The sequence below is a fragment of the Pecten maximus genome, chromosome 6 (assembly GCF_902652985.1).
Source record: "Pecten maximus chromosome 6, xPecMax1.1, whole genome shotgun sequence".
Taxonomy (NCBI): Eukaryota; Metazoa; Mollusca; class Bivalvia; order Pectinida; family Pectinidae; genus Pecten; species Pecten maximus.
The window spans coordinates 26,305,148-26,331,787 of record NC_047020.1 but is presented as its reverse complement, the minus strand read 5'-3'; the positions used below and the strand labels follow the sequence as shown (position 1 = coordinate 26,331,787).

Here is a 26,640-nt window from a genome sequence, read left to right as displayed (position 1 = left end):
TTTCAATATTCTATTTCAGAAGAACGCCCACTACATGTGTATGTTCTGAACCATGTCAATATTCAAATTAATGTATAGTTTTATTCGGGCAATATGTTATGTAATCTCTATAATCACAGCTGATATTTTTTAGTCTGTCAAACATTTGACACAGAAGTGAAAAATACATTTCGATAGATGCAGCAGTTTAGTTCTTCTAGGAGAAGTTTCTGATACTACGAGCCTAAAATGTGTGGAAATCTAGACTCAATTTTTTATTTTGAAATTCTGGATATTTGAGATAACTAGCGGAAAAAGAAACGCAAGTAATGTTTTTATAATGTAACACGTCGTCTAAATTCAGTTAAATTTCAAACTGAGCTAACTCCGTGCGCTGTGAAAATGTCCTTAAGTTAGAATTTAGCCGTTCGATGCTTCTTGCATTCAGCTGATTTTTCAAGAAAGCGTGCATCCTGGGTACGCTTGCACCACATGTGCTTGTAAAACATTACAACTCGAACATTGGAATAGTTGAAAGCAGTTACACATTTCTTTTCGAGGTGTTTTCACAGCCAAGGGCCGCGTTTGAGTAAAGTCGATAGGAGTAGGGGTTTTGCTCTGATAATGCAGAGGCATTCACAACGTCAAGTAGCCCAGAAATATGGTGTACATGAGACAACAATATCCCGTTCAGCTGGGCGTCTCAGAACCACAGGGAGATCGGGTGACCGTTCCAGGAGCCGACGCCAGCACATTACGTAGCGACGTCATGATAGAGGCACACGTCTCTCGCAGCTCCGTAACATATTTAAGACGGCGACGGAGACGGCACGTCAAGTTATCGGCACTCATGGTCGGCCAGTGTGCCCAGGGTTATAAATCGGTTGAGTGAGTTACAATTAATGCTACGACGTCCCTATGTTGGTCTGCCACTTCCGCAGAGGCGAGGCCAACGTCGAATGCAGTGGCTGCTTGCACATGTACCTAATCGCTTTCGTTTGGCCCATGTAAGACGCGTGTTGTTCACTGACCAGTCTCGCTTTACAGGTGATATGGACTACAACGTGTCTATCGACGTCGGTTGGAGCGGTATTTTTACACTTGAGTAACGGAAGGCGACAGATTCAGAGGATGATCTTTGATGGTATGGGCAGGGAGATATCAAGGCGTAAAACACCTCTCGTGGTTATTGATGCCAATCTTGCAACAGTAAGATATCGGGATCAGGTCTTGAGCTCATAAGTGCTTCCTCTTATCCATCAACTAAACCTTACGTTGTAACAGGATAACACGAGTCCCCATGTTGCTAGGGTTTGTCGTGACTTTCTGGCTCAAACAACATTCCGTTTTTTGATTGGCCACAATACAATACAGATATATCCTCAATTGAGCATTTGTGGTACGAGCAAGACAGGAGAGTTAGGAAGCGCGTCAACGTCCCATATAACGTCGCTCAACTCACGCAGGGGCAATAAACACCTTGATGGGATCAATGTCACGACGAGTAAGAGCAGCTACGGATGCAAGGGGTGGGCACACACGATACTGATTTGGATCAAGAAACGGCGTATGGTTACCATTGTTTTAACGGTATTCACGCAAACATCGTTTGTGACAGGACAACAAAAATCATCAAAATGAATTAAGTAATGATGGAATAATCGAGAAACCCTTAACATGAACACATCTTCAAAGAATCATGTAAAATAACAACTATCGAAATAAGAATGCGTTTCTTTTTCCGCTAGTATATATAGTTTACTCTAGCCTAGGAAAGAAAATCGCACTGAAAAATAAAATTTACAAAAAAGCGACCCAAAAGTTAACAGGAGTACAATAATTATTGCAAAGCTACATGTATAGCAACTGCATGTACTCCTTTCTAACAGATATAGAACTGTGGTGATAATGTCACAACGACTATCACTTATACTGATAACAGAAGTTCTAAAATATCCGAGATTTATTGACCTCTCTTTGACATAATTATAGCTTTGTGTATAATAAAGATGTCAGGGTGTACCTGGTTCAGTGTACACCCACACATGTATTTAGAGCGGCACAATGGGTTCTCGTGAGTTACAAATGTATTTAACTTCTACTTTTGTTTACTAAAGCTGTACATCATTCACGTTATGGTGACGTATGACCGTAATTATTCAATAAACTGTGTTGCATTTTGGTAGTTTCTGTTTTAAGAAATACCTATATAAATGTTTCAGGGCTTTACATTTTGTATGTCAATCTTAGTGCGCATATACATTCTGTACTCATGTCCTCTCTACCATCATGGTACGCAATGTCAGGGTGAAGACTGCCCATTATGGTGAGTACATGATAGGCTATCATTAAACCCAAGGCCATAATAAAGACAGTCTGACATGTTCAGACAAAGTTTATACCTAGTATAGGGACATCATTACAAAGGTATAAACATTGCTTTCGAAATCCCCTCCAAAATTCTGAAAAATAAAACACACAAAAAAAATGCATATTTCAACACTACAATACCCCATTTTTCTATGGACCTCGATGGTTGGCAACTTGTTGGACGAGAAAACCAAAGTAAAAATCGATAAATCAAAGACAAATGATGAGCACGGAAACCATTGACATGACTTCTGAAAGGTAAGGATTTGTTATTTTGTTTAACGTCATACCACAACAGTAATACAATTTAGGAAGGTTTCCCTTGTGTGCGAGGTGCTTGCTTGTGGTGAGTGTGTGATTTAGGAAGACTGGTTTGTGGTTGGCAATAATTGTTGGTCGTTTTGAAAGCATCACTATCCTTGGGTATGAAAATATCCCCAGAACGTTGTTTTTTTATATCCAGAATCTCATCCCTCCTGTTGAGATTTTGTGTTGATACCCTAAAGATAACAGGAAATATTGTAAAAAAAAAAAAAACCGTATGCATAATTGTTTGACACCTTATAAACTACAATGGAATTAAACCTGTTTGGCCTTTATGGCTTATCAACGGATAGAGCACCTGAAAATAATATTTTGTTCCAGAAAAAGAATATCTTATGAATTAATATTTGCTTATGTTATAGGATTTCTTCTTTACATGAATGGATTAAAATTAACATATCATTTGGTAAAGCGATACAATATCGAATGCTATAACAATTACACTGAATCATCTGATTGATAAAGCTTTTGGTATAATGTTGAAACTAAATAAAATAACGATAAAATTTCATACAAATTTAGTAAAATAAAATGTCGATGAAACTTAATTATTTGACGACAACAGTGTATAATAAAATGAGGTAACATTATCACATAACGATAGCAACTAGTTGAACTACACAATATAACAATAAAATAGAATCATATAATGATAAAATTGAATCATATGATAATGAAAGTATACAATATAATTGGAGAAACAAACAATGGAAACCAAATAATATAATGCTGATTTCAAATGATATACATTATCTATTGTCGAAATGAAATAGAATGATGGTTACATCATATGATACAATGGTAAAATCATATAATGTACTTATATAAATATAGAATCAATAATGATAAGTGTGACAGTTATCGTGCTCCGTATTAATGTATATTTGTCTGGCATATTAATAGCTATTGAAAAAGTGTGAATTATTCTTTGCTGTAATCAAATTCATTCTTGTGGTAGTCTTGTCTGGTATCTGGAATTTTTTTTAATAAAAAAATTTTGAGACGACCTTGCATAGTTTAGTCACATCATAATATTTTTATTGAACTTGCTATTATACCGAGCAGTTTTAATTGTACTATATTTACATGTGTGGTTATACCTTACTGGAGAGCCTTATCCTGTTTCAATCCGGAAAGTTGCGTTTCTGGCTTAAGTGTAAAACTCTATTCGTAGTTGACGTTAAAAGATCAACAAAACCAATAACCATAGCAACGTTAGGAATTGGTCGATCGGAAGACAGCCAACAAGTGGTTTACTGACAAACTCACTTTGACAAATAGGAAAAAATCCATTTAATTGAAAGTTCTCCGGAATTTTAGCCTTGAAATTTATAAGACTTTAGATACATTTATCAAATTAAAAATATCAATGTATAATGCATCTTCCGTAACATCATCGACATAACTTCAAATACAGCTAAGAAAGCTTCTGTTTCTTTTAAACGCCTTAAGTCTGACTGATAGCGAGTTGTTCATAAACAACACATCACTTCCGGCCGATGGACGCTTCCGGTCTGGCTCTTTATGAAGTGCCTACAATTCCGTAGTCATCTGCAGTCGCATGTCGAAGCACATCTGGGGAAAAAATGTATATCGCCAACATAATTAAAGAAGGTTTCCCAAGTTCTGTCCATTTGATCATGCATCCCTGATCCGCAAGCAATCGCCCTACGTCTGATTGGCAAGTTTTTTCTTCACTTCCGAGATATACGTTGACATTGTCGCCTCCTCCTGTCATTGTACGAGGTGGTTAATCATGATTCTATACTGATATTCAGGATATCTGTATACAGGCCATTAGGGCACAATGTATATGCGTCTGACTCGTACGTATCCTGCCACCTACAGTCACCTGATAACACTAAATTTCATACATTGTGTACAACGTGGTAGGTATGTATGTATGACGGTATTCAATATTGTTTAATTGAATTTACATTTCTGATCTGTATCACTTCAGTAGAGAAAAGATTTTCTTTTCATAATCCCTTATTCTTAACTTAAGTCTTCATAATTGTTTCAACGCATTACAAAGTACACCCAACTTTGGTAAAATTGTTGTGGCGAATGAGCACTGATATTGTCTTTCATTGAAATACATTTTGTCAAGTGGTAATTTTGTACCATTTTATGACAAAGTTGATGGGTATTTGTTAATGGGTGGATGATTTTTGAAAAAAACTTAACATCTCAAGTAACCTGCAAACCGTGCAAATTCTTAAATATATAGCTATAAATCTAGATATCGAAATCAGCTGTTTCCATAAAGCCATCGATCAGTGTCAACAAATACCACGGCACAAGTAAGATAGATTGGAATCATATATCAGCAAATATAGTCAAACCAACAAACATGGACTCATCAGTGGTGTCTCTACCCAGACTAATACCACGCCAAATGAAAGTGATACATGGTTTCAACATGTCTATATACTGGAAGATAATGGTGTAGCGTGTCTGCAGGCACTAGTGTTATCGAGTGTCAATTTGTTTTGCCATTGGAATCGCACATGAACTTGTATTCGATTTAATTGGATTGATCATTGTCAACTATTGAGTTCTTATAATAGTAGAATGGTTAAACCATTTTAATTGGTTTTACCGATTCCAGATACATTTCAACGACCTTTTGGGTCATTTTTGAGTTTGTTTATCTCGTGAATGATCTGATATAGACTTTCTCAGTGTTTTAGCCAAATGATTGTGAATAGAGTCTCATTTCTTTAAAGCTTCACCATTGTTAATTTAAATCAGTGTCTTTTACAAATATATTAATTGTTAGCAATGTAGTATAGAAATGTTCATATCATGAGTACAATTGCATAAAGAACCTGATAGAAAATAACAGGAGTATTAACCTGTGTGAAAAATGTCATTGGATACAATACATCTTAGTTTGACAGGCGATTCCAATGACAGGGGTTGTTGACCTCCTGTGGATCGTATTGGCGGGCCAAAGCTAGTTAATCATGTATAACACGTAAGCCTGGAGAATAGTTGTTGACGGTTTTAGAGAAATCTTATTTACGATCAGATGATATGATATAAAACATCGAATACACACATAAAAAACAATCATGTTTAATCCTCAGTTGGCATGTTGATCCATGATTATCTATGTATCATATTTATTGTATTTTCGGTTCAAAAATACTTTAGTGTTCGGAAAGTACACATCTCCATTATATGAATTTATCTCAAACACATTTCTTTACTATTTGCAATCACAGAATAGCTTTGAACGAGTTTTAGCAAAGATAAGTTACGACGCTGATTAAAAAAGCAACAAACAGAGAAGTAACGTTTCAATACATGTCACATTTTGTTTGCGTGATATAACGTTAGGCGTTTGCTGTTCCTAAGACACCACTCGGTATGTATTTAGTTTTGACTGTAATATTACCTAGATTCGACATATATTTGAATTGAGAATATTTTATGAAGCAGAATAGGTTTACCTTTTCGGAACACTTGGTTGTAATCTTCTCGTACTAGTTTGTTCATTTATTAGCCTTTCCAGTCAACTTTCCACGGCATTTTTCTCTTCCCTCTTTCCCCGATCATGCCAAGATCGTGTAGTAAAGCTGTACATCATAGTAAGACGACAGGTAATGGTAAACAGATTTATTCTATGTATTGCGTTATAACAACATATAGATTATGTATCAATCCTTTGTGTTAACATCGCGTGCTGCCTAGTCGTTCAAACACTTCAGTGATATCGTTATTTTTATTAAAACATACATTATGTGGAATAAAGAAAAAAGAAAAACAATTGAACTTTTCAAAATTAAATTTCAATTGATACTTATTTTGTTCGACAGTAATGTATGAAGAAAAATGTATCCACGTCTACAAGATCTTGAGGTTATAACCAGCAGCCATATTAATTCAAATAAAAGTTTAAAAGGAATACATATAATGGTGCCAAGTTTGTTAACCTCCGGGAAATATATTTCTATCAGACATAATTCAATAAGAGCAGTCTATATATAAAATCATTGTTGGCTTAGACATGGACGTCCACCTGACAAAATGATCAAAATTTGAATGTTGAATGCCGTATGTCATGCTTAATATACATTCCTATTTTGAATGTTGAATGTCGTATGTCGAGCTGGCTAAACATTATGATTATTAATGCCGTAGTCGATCTGATTCAGGATGTTGAATGTTGTATGTCGAAATAACTAAACATTCTGATTTTGAATGTTAAATGTCCTATGTCGGGCTGGTTCAATTTCAATATTTTGAAATGCTGAATGTCGTAGTTTGATCTGGCTAAATATTCTTATTCTGAATGCCATTGATTCAATTTTCAAATTTTGCAGACATATGTTGAATGTTAGCTAACTACACACACACATATACGTAATTGTTTGCAAGTATATGTTGAGTACGGCTGTGTAATCCGTGAAATTTGTATTTGGTTTTAAATTTTGATCATATATCACACACATTGAACACACATTCCTAAAAAACCGTTGAAGAAAGCGGGCGATTTTGTTAAATAAAGTTTCATCTTTTTTGTGAAATGTTACACTGACTGAATGCCTTCCTTTTCGTACTAGAATCGTTTCTTTCTCGTTTGAGAGAAGGAAAGCGATGCAAATCTGTGACAAGAGACATATAAACGAAGACTAAGATAATATATTGGAATTCCTGGTTCTAACTGTAGTTTAGATGTCATCTGACCAATAACTGAAATCAATGGTGTAAGCGATAACACTACGCAAAATGACCACCGATTTACTAAGCACCATTATCATATGCTGGTGGTATTCACTAGGGGAAAGTCAAAAGTCAGCTATAGGCGACAAAATGGTAGAATAGGAACGTTAGATAGTAAAGTAACGTCAAATGTCAAAAGAGTGTAACGTTTACTTGTTTGTTTGCCGGATTTACCACCCTTTGAACAGTCAGGGACATTTTAGGGCGATGTCTTCTTGAAGTAGTTGGTGACTACCTCGCGGAACAACATACAGGAGGAACCCGTTGCATGTCATCATGAATAATACGGGTAAGGTATCTTGCCCAAGGAGACAACCACACCAGCACAGACTGGCCAGTTTCGCAGCCTCACGTGAAACACAAACCCAACTATAAGAAAGTCTCTACAATGTATTAGTCATACCAGGCGATAACTTATATGACTGTATATCAAAAAATAATATTTTAAAACCATCCGCGACATTTGCATTAACAGAAACTGCATAAGGCATGTATTCTTCTTGCAATATCTCACAAATATGAGATAATACAATGTATGTCTGCAATAAATAGCGACAGAAAAGATGCAACCGGTCACTATTCCCTTCTTTCTCTTTGTGTGGGTTGGTTCTGTACTGTCTCAGATTAATTATAGTGTGTCACTGTGGTCTTTAATCTTCGACAAATAGAATATTGAGTGATAATTTCTGTCAAAGAAAATGAAAAGTACGTTACGAGGTCATTATCGCCTGATATATTTTGATGCTAATACTGTGTAACAGCAAACGACGTTATGTTCCTGGAGACATATTGCCGCTGGGCTTGATGGAAGAACACAAACAACACCGCTCTTTGAAATTTAAGATTACCATGAGAGTAATGTTCTCGAATTAAGGCAATGATACTCATACAAAGCTTTGAAACCAGTTGGAGTTCGACAGTAAGCAATCTAAAATGTGTAAACAGCAGCGCTAACTTTAAATCCAAAAATAGAAAAATGTCGACGTAATTAAAGTTCATATGTCATTTCGTGCGCAACATCATTCGGGGCTGTACATTATCATAGTAATCACAACCTAAAAAACACCGTCAATATATTTCAACTAAAGATACCACACTCATAACAAACCATCAGTATATCTTAACTTCAGATAACACACCAACAATACACCGTCAGTATACCTTAATTACAGATACCACACTCATAACACACCGTCAGTACACCATAATCATAACTACCACAGTCATACTACACCGTCAGTATACATTGACTACATATACCACACTGATAATACACCGTCGTTACACCATAACCGTGACTACCACACTCTTAATGATACCATACTAATATTACACCGTTAGTACACCATCAAAAGATACAACATTCATAACACACCGGCGGTAAACCTTAGCTACAGTTGTCACACTCATTATACACCGTCAACATACCATAATCACAACAACTCACGCATATTACTTGGTAAGTATAATCACTGTTACAACAGTCATACTAACCCGTCAATACACCACAATCAGATGTGCGGCGCCATCACTATACCCCGTCAGTATATATAGAGAATACATGGTCAGTGTCTTAAAATATAAGCTGTATTTTGGCGAGGGTAAAGAAAGACAAAAGTGGCGAGCCTTGGCGAGCCACTTTTGTCTTTCTGTCCCGAGCCGACATAAAAATAATCATCAGAAATTATCATTTTGAAGTGAAACGGTGTCAAAAATGACAGAAATATGTTCGCCTTTTAAACGTAGTTTCACTTTGAAGTAGGTCAGTCGAACTGACGCACGTGCTATGATTCCAAAATACAGCTGTTTTCCGTCACTGCCGTATACAGCAAAAACATATACGGTGGGTGTATTCCGACAATGCGGTGGCAGTTGCAGGATAAATATTGATATTTCTCGTAATGAAAGCGGATTCCACTAAGAAAAATGTTCTTGTGATTGATAACACAGATGAACCTTACACATATATACTTTACACATATCTTAAACGTGTTATTGCATCCTGTGCCCTTATTGACAACACACATTGTGAATAAATCACACACTGTCAATTATATACGGTACCCTGGTTACAGAGAAAGATGGAGAGAGGACGTTGACCATAAGATATGTCAGTCATACCAATATGATGCGACCTGACATTGCAATGGGAAAACACATTGAAGTATTTCATAAATTGACCCCATAATACTAGGTGTCGTCCATAAATGAGCTACATGTAGATATGGTAATGTTACGATTTACAATTAACAATTAACTGTAACCTCGCGATTATCACTCGTGCGATTCCTTTACAATATAATACATTAGCAGGCATTGTGATCACGGTTTCTTCGGCTCTCTTTTTAAATCGTTAATTTCTTTCTCCCTGCATTTGGCATGAAACGAGTAATGAATGTTGAGGCGTACCAACAGGCAGCAATGCCACTGATACCGACACAGTCACGTGAAAAGCTCTGACATTTTACCCATATTTCTAATCTTGTTATATGCTTTATTGCTATCCCTTTCGGAAAATAAAATGGAAGCAGTATTCTTCATGTATGGCCTTAAATACATATGAAACGGATAATTTCTTGCAGTTAAAGTTCTGGCGACAACAATGTTTGATCTTATAAAATTTCCGCGGGTTGTTATTTAAATCCGGCGTCTTCTGGGACAGGAGCAGTACTCTTCTACCACGCGGTAAAGTTCACAAATCTTACCCTCACCTAAAATATCTATAACTCCACCGAATGGTACATTGAATTGTAAACTGAGGCTTGCCTCGGAAAGCACCTCCATTGGCATCTTCTCCTCGAAATTGGCCTCTTCTATACGGGAAGTATGGAACGTTCCTTGTTAAAATTTTGTTGATCTAGTAGTTACGTATAATATGAAGTTTGGAACTTGTCGTGTCAAATATATAGTGATTTTATTTGCGATGTCGTCATGATTTCACCTAGGAGCTGACAACAATTGAAAACTTTTAAACCGGGGAACCTTCTTTTCTATCAACGCATTAATGCGGCGTTTTCCCCATCAAAAATACCAAAGGCCTTAACACCTTACTTGCAGGTCGCGGTGTCCTTGATAGTTTAAGTGCCAAAATGCTATTGATATTATAATACCTTGTACTTCGAGCATGGTTCATCATTACAGTGGAGATCAATCTTCATCCACATGTTATTGCACATCGGCGATTCCTAGCCATCTTATTCATAATAGTCACAATGGATGTTTCTGTGAAAATTGCATTAAGCACCTTTGGTTTAGATACTTAATCAGATATATCGTAAATACCAAGTGCAGGTACTGAAAATGTTGAGTTCCTCTATATGTCGAAATCTGGCAGTAACACAATATCGATTCCACATGTATTGAACTAGTGTGCAGTAGACAAAGGCACTCTGCCAGAAAAGCCTTTAAAGCAAGGGACACTTTCTTGACATCGAATCATACAAATTTGTATGTCGACAGGCCATACCATGTAAATCAGTGTCGGTGTGAGATCTGTAACGATACCAACTGTTGATGATAAATCTGTAGTACTGAATAGAGTCTAGCCGTCCAATCCATCCTCCGGGTCTGTGTTTGTCACGTCGTGTGACGAGAGTCAGTTTGGGCCAAGGGTGTGACCCTTGCTTTGACCGTTGCATCACTCCACTGATACAAACCCTAATGTTTCTTGACAATTCCTTTATATATATTGATGCTATGGTGGTGATTTGGTTAGATCTATCCCAAATTATGATCGTCTCAGTTTCAACGGCCTCCGTTACTATCAAATGAGAAAGAAAGATAGTAACGATGGCCTCCTTATTGGAAATCATCTGTACATTTTCACCTACATGTAATTCAATACTTTAATCGTGAATATGATAATGTAAACATGACTGTAACTAAAACATGTTGATTGGCACAGTTCAACTTTTAGATCAGTTATGAGTAAATCTTTAACACCCTTCCTTTATTACAAGGTAACACTAATGATTCCTCGATCATGACATGGACATGTTTAATTAAATGTCTATTGCAATGCAGTACCGACATTCAAAAAATAATCGCGTCCTTCAAGTGTGCATATACATATATATTGGATAGGCAACCAATGGAGGGAATACTTACTTTTCCGTATCTATTCAGAATTACTAGGTACAAAGCAAAAACAAAAGAAAATCCGGTATCTATATTTATAGTGAAAGTCTTATATTTCGTTACTAGACTGTCATGCCAAAAGTAAATATTAACCTTATAGCATTATACATCTATAACATGTTACATGAATACATACTGTAATACCATATATACAGAAAGTAACTAGTTATATTTCTGTCATATAGTAGTGCTTTAAACTGGCAATTCCTTCAATTTAACCTTTATATTGACGATGCGTTATTTTGTATCATCATTATTTTGTACAACTTACAAACTAACCAATATTAATAGCTTACAATAAAGTTACATGATAAGTGTAATGGTTTTAATTTCCCAATGCTTAATTCCTTTTTCTAGATGCATTATCCCTTACATACGCTGTTAACATCTGATTCGATATTAAAGGGCGTGGTCCAATGATTAAGAAAGAGGAACTTCTAATGGTCGACATCATTATTTGTTGCATGTTGATATGTCTAGTGGCTCAATTGTTACCACCTTAACTCTCATTTGATATTGTTACTAAACACAGATTTTAGCTAAATTTGTGAAAAGAACATCTTATCTAAAAAGCAGAAGACGCTTACCCTTTTTATGCCAGTAATCTTTCATCATCTAGACAATTGTGGTCATCGAAAATAGTTTTATCACAGGGTGCGTAATCGTAAAAACTAGGAAATGCACGCTGGTAATTATTTCAAATAATATTTTAGAATTATGAAAAAAAACGACATTTCGCATGCATGCGATCAGTTTCTTTATGTTAATTATTATGAATACAGTATTATTAACAAACCTCAGGTATATACTATTTACCATATATTTGGTCTTCAATCCTCATTGCCATTTAAACATAACCAAAATATTCCTGATTGTTATTTTAATTGAAAACCTTGTTTTACATACATGTGTAACCAACCATTGGTTCCACATAGCGGAAAGTAAGCATGCATACAAATGAGGCGCCGTGTACATTGTTGTCCTATTATAAGCCTACTATAAAGATTCTAAAGTGCATCCATTAGATGAGGGAGTTCAGCGTTTACCTAACTTGGTTGGAGCCATGTGATGCAAATTAATGTCAGATTAATGCTGAGAGGGTTATATATGCGTGGCCAATGTCAAGCTTACGGGAGAGTACATTTGACATACGATACCAGGAGGTCATCTTTGGTGTCATTGACGCCTGTTTGACCAATTAAGTGCCGGAATCAGGAGACAACAGATCAATGACTACCGGTAATAGTACATGGAGTGACAGATTTTGTTTCTTACTTGGTCCAATCGATGTAGACAATTGTAAATAAAACGTTAGGGCTAATGGGAGAAGACATTTGACAAACGTATACTATCACCCCTGACGTAACACAGGTACCACTCACAGTGCCAGCAATGTACATGTGATGCCAAATTCGATCCATGGTACTGAAGCGTTGATGTCTTTATTACCTAAATGAAACCCTGAGAGTTCTATTGACCATAAAGATCGATTTTCCTGTTACAGTGAATTATGGGGTCATTGTCGGATGATCGAAAAATCGAAAGAGGGCATTAGACTTTGAGCATCGATAGTTTGTATCGTACAGTGTACGTCGCTCATGTACGTGGTAGTTTGTCCAATTATATACCGGATTTTCTTTTGTTTTTGCTTTGTACCTAGTAATTCTGAATAGATACGGAAAAGTAAGTATGCCCTCCATTGTTTGCCTATCCAATTTCTCTTGTGTATAAATGTATTGTTTTTACTGCTTAAAAACATGCAGTTACATATTCGTTTCAAAGAGGTATACAAACACCATTAATCCGATCATAGGAAAAACCAAATTTAATTGGTTGAGGAAATTCATTAAATTCTGAGTCGTTTAGGTCAGATCTTTACCTACATATGGAATACGTGTCAAGGAAATTATATTATATACAAATCCACACACTCAGTTTTTATCCATAGAGACAGAAGTTTTTCATTAGTTGCAATCAACTAATGTCTGATTGGTGTTTTTATATTGAATAATTACCATTTCTACTCGTGTTAAAGAATATCTTGAACGATTTATTGTTTTATATGCAACTATAATATTTTCTCTATCTGGTTAATTAAGTATATGCATAACCAATATCGAGATTTTGTTCCATTCGTAAACCTTTATTTTAAACATCTGACATGTACTGTAGGAAAGTGTGGGGTTTTTTTTCAAAACAATATGGTACATATGCCATCTGTGCAAATCTGAATCAACAAACACAGAATATTATGCCTGGACCCTCCATAAATCACTGCATATGATTTTGACATTATTTGAGGTCCCGATAAGAGAATGTACCAGGCAACTTAAGCCGCCAATCTGGATTAATCACAAAGACACATGATATGACCTTGTAAAATATTCATGACATTGTTTGACGTTATGGCCTTCGACAGTCATGTCGCTGGATAGATTTGATATACATTCCGTATGGTATTCAACGTCTACGCGAACCACGAGGTTACGGCGACAGTACTCTATAGACATTTAAAGGTTTTATCTGGCGGCCATTTGTTTGTCACGATACTTTTTTATTGCTTGGCTGTGATCCAATTGGGGCCGTCTTATTCATTCTTAGAAGCACGGGTCACGCCGGACCAGTTAATGATGGCTGACGTGGGGACATTACTTGTAGGTTTCACAAACAGTAAATTCAATGTGTACTTTCCCTGTTATTCAATCATTTCCAGATGAATGGACGATGCATATATATTTGAAAAATAAAACATGTTAAGCATACTGTTACTATGGAGATAAAATAGATATTACAGGTAGATGAAAAATGCCCTTATACGGTACATTTCAACAGGTTACCGTCACGGAATTTAAAAGATAGTTTTCCCCTTTATTCGTAAAATCACACAGTTTGTATCGGTAATTGAATTGATTTATATTTTGGGTAACGACTATGTTTCGCTGTGGTTATCACTTGAGCAATGTAAACGGATTGATAACAAACATATAAATTTAACAAAACTCAATCATAAATTTCTTGTACAAGATTATGTATACTCTATACCAGACTCAGCACATGGTAATATGTATATAGTAGTTTTGAAATGTACGACACAGTTCATAATCTAGCTTTGAAATCGTAAAATAGATTAACGCTTTTCTTGTGTTTATCCAGTTAAGTTTTGAAACATTTTAGATGATTAGCACACTACATTTTCAGGCGAGTTATTCCATACATTAAACAGAGACTGTTAAAGATACAACAAAAACATAAAGTGAACATTGTTTGGTTTTTATTTGTTTTCAGATAGTTATATATAGATATTTGCACATGTCGATGTAATTAAGACAAAACTGTTATATGAAGTTGAGTAAGACGGTTAGAGTCAGTAACTTTATCTCATATCGTTCGCTTATGAGCAGTCGGTGTGTCCATTTACTAACATCACAATCATCTATCTAGGTATGATGTTAGGAGACAGAGTTCTAAATAAAGGCTGTTGCTGCCAGACTGTTGCGTGGACGTTAAAGATTCGTTTGACATGATATGTAGTACAGTCATCCTGTTACGACCGAAAATCGCTGCAGTAACGCAAATCCACCTAACCTTATACTTGTATCACACGAACATGCATTCCGAGTTCCTTCATACGACGGTTTCGTGACGAGCCATGGAAAGATTGGGTTTACCGCATATTTCCTATTCTATTCTAAATGAATGTCGGCCGCGGAATACCATGCCCAATTTAGAATCCCCTTTTCAGACGACCTTGTATTGGAAATTGCTAAGATTAAAAGGACCAATTGAATTCTACTCAAAATATAATTTATAAATGTATAAGGCAAATCTAATTTAAAGGGATTATTGATAGAGAGGAAACATTTCGTCGTGCATTTGTTCTCGTAAGATGGTCTCTGTGACATTAATGGTAGTTCGCCGAACGAAATCTTCTTTTGGAAATACAATTTATCTTAAACTCATCAAATTCTAAAATCTCATCGCTGGAATTGTGTTCGGACCGCGAATGTGCCTGTTAAGAGACCGGCACGCCATTAGCATCTCGGTTTCATGATATAATTTCCAAGAGAAAGAAATATCTTTCTGGTATTTTTTTTAAAAGAAGCTGCATTTCCTCATACATACAACTCTTACTGATTGCATTTAAAGCTTTCAAAATCTTTATGTTTAGGCTTTACAGATAAAATGATATAACCATTAAACGTTATGTGCCCACATATTCCGGAATTAAAATTAAAATAAGCATACTGCTTATCAAATGAATGTCCCTAAGCCTCAGCTACTTTATCACCTATAAGGCAATGTTTAAGATGAATCTTTTTAAAATATAAGTCAAGAATAACTATTGCTCTGTCATTCAGTAAAAATGCAATATTATCAATGAACTGTCTCCACCTATAATCTATAACCTAACAGTGTACTGCATATAACAGTTCTTTGTAATACTTATCGTTCTGCTTGACGTGTAACCTACAGTCTTTAGTGTCGCATATTACGTGGAATGGGTGTGTGATTGGAACGTGTATATAATGGAACTGCACTACACCGAACGCTAGTGGCAAGGTAGATCAAATTGCTAGATCATCAGTCTAGTTAAGAGACCCAGATTCGACACCTGTCTGCTTGTTGCATTTCCACCTCTTATTTCATTTGCGAAGAAGGTAGTAGTGTAAAATTGAAAAAATAAATAAAACGTCAACTTACTAGCGCTGGCCAGCGAGAATTATTTTTCGTTATAACTTCATTTTGCCTAGTGGTAAGATGTACCCTCGGTGTGAGATAGGTCCCCAGTTCGAGCCCTCGTGGAATAGGAGATTATTCATTACACCTTCCTATTACAAATTTAGTCCCGTTGAGTGCAATCTATACTGTAGGTACATGTACTTCGGAGGCTTCCTTTGTCGGCGATTACACGGGATATTGTGGAATTATATAATAGCCCTTTAGCCTATAACTTGATGTAGTGTAGAGAATAAAGATGTTGCTCTAGATAAAACGCTGTCTAATATCATATTTACAGAAGTGTAGCTTCCGGCAATTTTAAATTGACAATTAAGACGCCAATAACTTGCCAGATGACTCCTTGAAAGCAGCATGTAAATACGTAGACTTTAGAACCACTTGTTTTCTTGTCTTTTATATAATCTTCGAATCGTTAGACAACGTTTCAAGGACAGGGTACTTGAATGTCTCTACCGTTATTGTGGGCTAGCGAATGCTATTCCTGCCTCCTGAAAACTCCTACGTCTATAAGCTAAAGGTATAGGTCACACAACATGCTACATCGCTACATCTACGTTAATCAGTTGTCATAATGAATACTTATATCTTGTGAGACATAAAAAAGAAGAAAAAAATCCATGCACTGCAAGCTTCTCATAAATGTCAATATAACTCGACGATATCGGTAACATAGCGTCATCGTAATAGAAAAACATAATGCAATTTTGTGTCATGTGTAAGCATAACCGATTTTGAATATCCACTCATTATTTCCTGGTTGATCTTGTGATCTGAATTGGTGAGACATTTTCCATCCTAAAATATACAGCGGTTGATTGTAAATTGAAGTAAAATGGATTATGTAAATTAATAATTACACTTAATTTAGCTGTATCAAATTTAAATGAATTGTGTTACTATAGTTTTTATTATAAAGTATTATATCAATAGCACTAAGATACTCAAATTCCTCTATGGCATATCGATCGTTCATCACTTACGGAGCCTACGAGTATCGTTGATGCTCAATGAGCAGCAATTTATATTTGCTTTTTGTACCCATAGTTAGGTGAGTTTTGATCCGATATTTGATGCGCAAAACATATGTCAAACTAAGATTTTCACCAAACATCAGGCCCCGAATAAAGGAGTCTGCAAAGGCATATGCTGAAAAAACACATGTACATGTTTACTTGCATGTGCTAGATAGTTTTTTATTCGAAAATTTAAAATGAAAAAATTAATATTTCAATTATTTAGACATATTCTATTACCGAACTTGCTAATAGAATATACATGTTTTTGACCGTCAACTTGACAGACGGTGTTTCATGTTTGCAAACATAATGCACATCTATATATCGCAAAGTTGTTTATTTTCGAATCAATTATTAACAACTCACTTGGTCGATTTTAACTCTGGAATTGAGTACTATCGCCTAGCTAGTTCGGTCAGACTGACCGACCCAGTCCGACAATTGCATTCGTATGCGCCGTTACTGTGTCAATGTCTGCCAATTCAGTGCTCTATGGACGTACTGCCTACCTCCGCTATAGACTCTTATCATGTCCTTTTTGGGTCTTGCAACTACTTCAAGTCACCTCCTGTTTATAACTCTGATCATCTCATTCTTTCTATGCGTGTTGCAAATATATCTTAGGTTAAATCAATATTGACTCTATTCTGTAGCCTCAGATCTTAGTATTTCTCCTTGAAAAAAAGACTAGAAAGTTACTTAAATCCACGCCATGTCATAAGATATAAATTTGATGAGAATATTATCTGTGATGAGTATCACGGCGTTTATCCATGCGTTCGTCCCTGTGAGAAATGTTTTGGATCCTGTCTCCTTGCCGTGACATAGTAGAGTATGTAAAAATGGTAGTTGCTAAACGCTCAACATTCTAGGAGTGGGGCGATTGGTTCGCCCGTTATCAGTATATGTGACCGGGTGAGATTTCCTGCTGGGTGTTGTCGGCAGTGTGCTATTACAATCTCAACATCAGTTTCACGCAATTACAAGGAGACACCACAAACACAAGCATACTGCAGCCTCCAAACACACCCATACACACTCACCACTCCCATGTTTTTCAGAGACACAAGGAGGTGGGGCGCCCTTAGATTACACTAGCTGTTGATAGAGCGTTAATTCAACAACAAAATAAAACCATTTAATATGTCTATACTTAATGACAACATAAGAAAAATATTGTTAAAACGTTTCATTTTCAAACAAATATATTTAAAATAAAAAAGTAAAATTAAAAAAAATGGAGTAAAATCCTGTCACTCATACATCTGTCCGATGATCCATCAATTCGTCAGTTGTCTGTCATTTTGTCCTTTTTCGTCTCTTCCAGACATTCAGTTATTCTTCCTCAATAAATCAAATCGTCAGTATTTGTCTACACACTAACTGAACTGTCACCCCGAATGCTATTTCTCAAATACCGGTTCACAGTTCGACAATGACAAATGGTTATTTACCATTAACTAATGCCCTTCACTAAATACGCCCTGCCGCTGAAATACTCTGAAATACATATTAAAACCAGCATTGATCTCAACTATTGTGATGTATCATGTCTCGATGAAACCAGACGACCTTGTTATCAAGGTCAAAATAATATTTTTAACTGCAACACCCACAAGAGATAAACCTCTTAATAATTTAAGGATATATTTATCCGTACATCACACGCAGTTGCGGGTAATTTCTTGCTATGAAACATAGCTTGTTTATTTCGACACACTAGGTATTCCGTAATATGTTTAGGTTGTTACTGACACTTTCGACAAAAACTGTGTTGCTTTACTTGTCACAATCATTTCGATATCCCCGGTGGTAGATGTCAGCCGCAGATATATCGGTGTATGCAGCTGATGTTAAGGAGTCCTGAGAGTTTCATTATTTCAGTTTCTTCAGGCTATATCCGATTGCCATGGTCAGTAAAATTTTGCAATTTAAATCCTATATCTAAAGTTGGCATTAAGGGTTCATGCAAGATATCTGTTACTTGTCATTATAAAATCTTCAGTGTTTCCAACCTGTTGAAACCACAACATATAGTATACCAATAGCCCTTTGAGAGATCTTGTTCCTAAACTCACCAGCGCTGAAGTCAACCAAAGGTTCAATCCTGATCACGATTCCGTTCTCGATGTGCTTCAGCTTGATTTAAGTGATATGTTTTGCCACATTCGCGTCACTATAGTTCAACACTATGCACTCAGTACTCAGACTTTATTGGAACAGAAACACTCACAATTACAGCACCAGTGCGTTTTGAACGGGGGTCGGGTGTGTGAAGGGTATATGTGTTTGAGGGGAGGGGGAAGTTTAAAGGGTTGAAATCAAATGGTTTGCTAGAAAAGATTTTTTAGGTACGGACAAAAACCTCCTCGGAGTTCTACAAAATCCACGGTCCATAAATGTCTTCCCTGAAGTATAGAGTGATGCAATATCACTATAACTTAGGTATTGTTTAACACTTTTTTATGCTTACAGTTAGATTTAGGAATCCAAACTAGATCGGTACAAAATGCACCTCATCGTTGAAAGATGACAACATTGACAATACAAGCGTTATTTTAAGAATACAAATGTTTTTTTGATGACAGGAAATGTAATATTAATTGCAGACTAGAACATTATTAGATGTCTTAACTGCCGGTACAACCACAGCAAAAATGTCCTGTAAGTCGTTGGTTGTGATTTTATCACTAACCCTCCACCTCTGGATTGCGAGTTCGAAACCCACGTGGGGCAGTTGCCAGGTACTGACCGTTGATCGTTGGTTTCTCTCCGAGTACTCCGGCTTTCCAAAATCTAGCACGTCCTTAATTGACCGGCTGTTGATAGGACGGTTAACAAAATAAACCTAAACCTAAGTTTGGATCAGGTTTGTGTTTTAGATTAAGATTTAAAATTATTTAAGGTTTATATACCTTAGAGGAATTGTTCGTAGGTCATCCATATCATAACCATATCCATATCAATAACAGTCTCGGTGTTCCTTGATATTACAACATTTTGAAACATTGGGCTTAGAATAAATGAAAGAAATTACAGGGTTTGGTTTCTTTTCTCGCAAGGTCTATGGTTTGTTAGCTTGGTAGGACTTACAATTGAGAATGATACTGGTCTTAAAAACCTATGTTCGCTTATTGTTAAATACTGTTACGAGTTACTGTAGGATTGTGGACAAACTTCAAAACTCGAATTTGGTCAATATCAATTGTTATCTGAATCACTATATAAATGGATATTAACCAACTTTGACTGTTTTCCCAAAAGATTAATTATAAAACATGCTTCCCATGAACTGTTGCCCGGTCACGTGATTTACCGTGAACACGCGCTGCCCAATCGAACGTGCCTAATTACAAGCGTACAGATGACGGTGACTACACTACTTGTCGTCTGTTTGTAAACATCGGTCGACTGTCAAAATGACTTCTAGGTTTGAAGACATACACGATGACGGGCTTTAAAATATCATAGAGAACTGAGACTCAGCTAATACCAAGAGTATCATCAAGGGTTCTGTGAGTTATTAAATTTTGAATTTCAGACTGGTTTTTTGTTTATTTACCTCAATGGTCAGATAACAAAACTATTCTATGAAATGAAAATGTTAGTTTCCGGGAGTCGCCAGGGACAGTTTCATGCATTTCATTACATTTGAATTGTTTCCAAATTTAGTACTCGTATTTGTCTTCGTGTTCGACTTCGCATACAATGTAATATCGAGTCCTTAAAAACTGCCGTGGTGTTGAATGCTGATTTTAAAAACGTATATATATGAATAGTGTAATTCGATCAAGAGTATTATCAAATGTGTAAATTGGTGAAGGCATCGCAGCTAAAATTAATTAATTACATTTCTCTGCATGGTCCAGTAGCTTTTACATGGTGCATATAAATTACTCGCCAACTTTCGTCGATTGCCAGTATAGGAAAGAAATTGTCAATCTGTTATCAAGGGATTTCCTGACAAATTGGAATGTTCCCGGTTGATTTCTCCAGCAAATTAAGATTGTTTATATTGTAATGAGACGCTTAATTTTGAATGTAAATGACGTAGAAATCGATAGCTTGTTGGGGAATTTCGTGTCTGTTGTGAGGATGACTTGGAACCAGACTCATGGTGCCATCTTGACAACCGAAACGTTGTAGACAATGTCGATAGTCATCTTCTGTCATCGCTTTTCTTGATCGTCTTGTTATCTAAAATGCTCTCAATCGAAGAAAAGTCCTAAATCGCTATAGGTGTACTTTAACATTCGATAAATATTTCCTTCAATTTGAACGGAAACAAGACTTCCATGGCCTTTATTAACATGCCAAGGTAACAAACTGTGTGAAGGCCGACGATAAAGGGAATATCCAAACACCTCCAGGAGTGTGAAACCAAAACATAGGAAATGTTTTATCTTTATGATACACAGAGTTCATACAGTATAGTTTTTAAATTATATTTCGCGGTTGACCAGGTCGGACCTATTTTGCGGGTATTAAATTTCGCACAACTACATCTTGTAAACATTAGGCAGTAATACCTTCTTGCTTGCATATATATATTCACTTGGTATTCATTTTCGCGCTATATTTCACTAAATTTCAAAAATTAAATCCTCCTTGAATATTACAAGCTACACGGTACTACCAATAGTCATTATGATATAAGAGAGAAAATAGGATGATTAGTAAGCTAATGATCAAGAATTGAGTAGCTCTAATTGATCTCGCACTTGAATGATACAGACTATAATGCATATACCTACATATATCATCCGTAGTCTAGCTGCTAATAACACTGCTTAAGAGAAATCCATGTTAGGTCGTATTATTTAAATGAGATCTAGGATGGTGACACTGGAACCACTTTTCATTTCAGCAAGCATCGAACATTATATTGCACAAGGAAATAAGAACATCAGACTATGATGTCGACCATAACTTTTCCTTGGTCTTAATAAAAAAAAAAGTAACAGCCAGGCATGTTTATAGCAAAGACTGTATCGTTTAAACTTAATCTATAAATTTCTCATTGACAAATGAAGCATTAACTTAATTTGTATAGCTGCCGAACCTGACAAAGCGTACAGATATAGTAATACAAAAAGAAATATAGTAGCCGATGGAGATAGTGTTGTTACATGGTAATATCAATACGTCCGTAATACATATACGATAATATGAGAGTTTATTTTGTAACTGTCAAAATCCCGGCAATAAATCACTTTCTTTAACCCTAGCGCTGTCTGCTTGGACTAGGTCAATACGAATGTTGATATCACCAAAAATCACACTCTTGGCATGATAACAAATTGTGTAATGTGAATTTTGACTAGATTAATACAGAGGGTGATAAAACGGGCATTAGCCAGGGGAGATGTTATAAATCATAGCCCCAATCCGAGTCGGTCCGAGTATTGTTGTGTATACATTATTTAGAGGGAAATGATACAGGGGGTCGGTGCAATACATTACTAATTAATACAGGGGGTCAGTGCAATACATTACTAATTAATACAGGGGGTCGGTGCAATACATTACATGTACTAATTAATACAGGGGATCGGTGTAATACATTACTAATTAATACAGGGGGTCGGTGTAATATATTACTAATTAATACAGGGGGTCGGTGTAATATATTACTAATTAATACAGGGGGTCGGTGTAATACATTACTAATTAATACAGGGGTCGGTACAATACATTACTAATTAATACAGGGGGTCGGTGCAATACATTACTAATTAATACAGGGGGTCGATGCAATACATTACTAATTAATACAGGGGTCGGTACAATATATTACTAATTAATACAGGGGGTCGGTGCAATACATTACTAATTAATACAGGGGGTCGGTGCAATATATAACTAATTAATACAGGGGGTCGGTGCAATACATTACTTATTAATACAGGGGGTCGGTGCAATACATTACTAATTAATACAGGGGGTCAGTGCAATACATTACTAATTAATACAGGGGGTCGGTGCAATACATTACTAATTAATACAGGGGGTCGGTGCAATACATTACTAATTAATACAGGGGATCGGTGCAATACATTACTAATTAATACAGGGGGTCGGTGTAATATATTACTAATTAATACAGGGGGTCGGTGCAATATATTAATAATTAATACAGGGGATCGGTGCAATACATTACTAATTAATACAGGGGGTCGGTGCAATATATTATTAATAACTCGTAAAAGAAAGCTTAATTCTGACAAGTCAATTTCACATAAACAGGACACATTTTCTCTTTCGATCCTAAATATATTATGATATCAATACTGAAGTCAATATCATAGAAATACATGCCCCTGTCTGAATATGTGAATAGAATAGGTTGAATGTCGCTGTGTGTATAGCCTAACATGACCCCCGCAGTACTAATGGGGACACGAGAGAGTCATTCTGAATTAAACATGTACCTGGACGAAAAATAATATATTGTTATTATCATAAACATAATACAAAATTTGAAATGAAAGTGTTGATGTGGAATTGACGTAATCACCTCCCTCGTCTTTTACATTTTCTTTTAAAAAAGTCATCTTTAGGTATATACATCTGCATCAAAGAAGTGATTCGTTTTTTAACTGTATTTTACTTCAAATATATAATTCAAAGTACTTCTGCTTTAATACAAGTGTCTGTCACCTATTGCATGTTACAATAACCTAGTAATAAAGTCAACCATATACAGATATATCGGTCTGCGTCGAAAGCGTTTTTCTGAATTTATTTTTGTCCCGAAGAAAGTGGTTGCCAAGCGACCTGAGGGATTTTTTTTAATAAAAATTTTATCCATAATCTTGATGCTATTTGATACATCAGCTGTATTTTTTTTGTTATTGATCCTGTAATATCCCTGAAGCGCCCTAACTATGTCTATGATGCGTCGGCTAAACCAATCGACTGAATCAAGAGTACTCCTGACAAGTAATGACAAGTGGCAGATTGTAACGCTGTATTTGATGGTTTTACATTCAAAATTGTCCTTCAAGTTTCTGTGTTTCGACAATAACGTCACGTTTTAATAGAAACCAATGGATATGCCTCACAAACACAAACATTCCAGTAAATGCAACCCTAATGGCATTCAAATGCATATGGTTGTCAAATATCACGACAAATTTGTTATCTAGATCACTAATAATGAGAATATATGGCAAAGCAGACGACAGCATCACCTCATTTTTACTTCCGATCAAGGCATAAATGTATCCTGCTGAAGGTACATAGCTAAAATAGCGAACTTTACATGTTACTCTATAGCTGCTGAAGGGATCAACCGAACAGGTTGTTACACTACTGACGAAAACAACCAGAGAGGATGTACCTTGTTACCCTACACCAGACAGGATGTAAATTGCAATTGTTACCTTACTGAAGACAACAGCCAGAGAGGATGTAACTTGTAACCTTACAGCCGACAACAACCAGACAGGATGTAACTTGTAACCTTACAGTCGACAACAACCAGACAGGATGTAGCTTGTTACTCTACTAAATACAACAGTCAGAAAAGATGTAACTTGTTACCTTACTGAAGACAACAGCCAGACAGGATGTAACTTGTTACTCTACTGAAGACAACAACCAGACCGGATGTAACTTGTTATTCTACTGAAGACAACAACCAGACAGGATGTAACTTGTTATTCTACTGAAGGCAACAACCAGACCGGATGTAACTTGTTATTCTACTGAAGGCAACAACCAGACCGGATGTAACTTGTTATTCTACTGAAGACAACAGTCAGACAGGATGTAACTTGTTACCCTACTGAAGACAACAACCATACCGGATGTAGCTTGTTACCCTACTGAAGACAACAACCAGACCGGATGTAACTTGTTACACTACTGAAGACAATAGTCCGAGAGGATGTAACTTGTTATTCTACTGAAGACAACAACCAGACCGGATGTACCTTGTTATTCTACTGAAGACAACAGTCAGACAGGATGTAACTTGTTACTCTACTGAAGACAACAGTCAGACAGGATGTAACTTGTTACTCTACTTACATGTAAGACAACAGCCAGAGAGGGTGTAACTTGTTACCTTACTGAAGACAATAACCAGACAGGATGTAACTTGTTACCCTACTGAAGACAACAACCATACAGGATGTCACTTGTTACCCTACTTAAGACAGCAGTCAGAAAGGATGAAACGTGTTACCCTACTGAAGACAACAACCAGAAAGGATGTAACAATGATTTGCGTTTACGTTTAAGACAGTTTCACAGGATAAGTCTTTTACTCACTGAACTTGGATTTACACAGTTAATTTCGTAAGTTTAATTGTAGGACCTTTTTAAGTTATTCTTCAAGATCGAAGGAGGTTTGAATCTTAACTCTTCAATTATTCGAAAAAGTAATTACCAGTATGGTAAAACTGGTATGTATTCAATGCATACTTATGGAATATTTAGCGTTAATATTCCCATCACAGCTACAACGACACTGTCACTGTTCCAGTATTGTTTAGCTAGTATTTTTATACATTGTTTTACAACTGCACCGGAAGTGTTCAGAGGTAACAAATTTCTCCAGAATTCATGTCCGAGTATTTATGAAGATGATGGTAATAACTGGCGTGTGGGTGTATATATATTGTTATACAAATGTGGCTGCCCAACTCGAAATCATTGTTGAGGTTCATTTGAGGAACTCATAAGAGAATACCTCTTTGTTATGTTTTACTGTTGTTCGAAAATGGAGAACTCGGGCAAATATGTAAAATGATAACGTTTATGGCTATACAGATTTTGAACGATGTTGGCGTTATGGTTTTTGGACAAAGGTGTTTTGTCGTGTTATTGAAAGACAACTTCTCTGGAGCTGATGAATGCCAGGGAATGCTCCGACCCTTTCTATTGACGAGACATGTTAGCATCGAGTAGTGCTAAAGTGAGCGCGGCAAGTGATATGTTTCTGGATACCGATGTGTTCGCTTAATAACAACGTTTCTCTGACAATATTACCATGCGAATTAAAAGGAAAGTTTGTCAATGTCAGCCCAACAAATAAAACAAATTTCTATAAATGTCTTGGTGAGTTTTATCGGAATCGATATGGTGATGCTGTGTGTGTAATGTTAGGTTAGGGAGAGAAAACGAAAAGCAAAAGACAGCTCTAAAGTTTGACTTCACACATACACACTCAACATTACAAAAATACGAGAAACAAAAACTCTACAACAAAATCATTAAATGCTTTTCTTCTTTGTCTTCTCTGGGATCACTTTCGTTGACGGAAAATCATTGGAAAACACTGTCGCCTTGAAGCTGTTTTTTTTTTTTTTTTTTTTTTTGTTAAATTGCAGTTCTT

General features: G+C 36.1%; 1 protein-coding gene across 1 annotated transcript in view; it reads left to right on the top strand.

Annotated features, from left to right (window-relative positions):
* Positions 1–640: 640 nt before the first annotated feature.
* The window catches only part of LOC117330119 (gamma-aminobutyric acid receptor alpha-like), a 52,646-nt gene continuing 26,646 nt past the window's right edge, over positions 641–26,640 (top strand). Inside the window, exon 1 of the mRNA XM_033888337.1 lies at positions 641–867. Within this exon, the coding sequence (XP_033744228.1) occupies positions 641–867 (227 nt within the window). The remainder of the gene's footprint in view (positions 868–26,640) is intronic.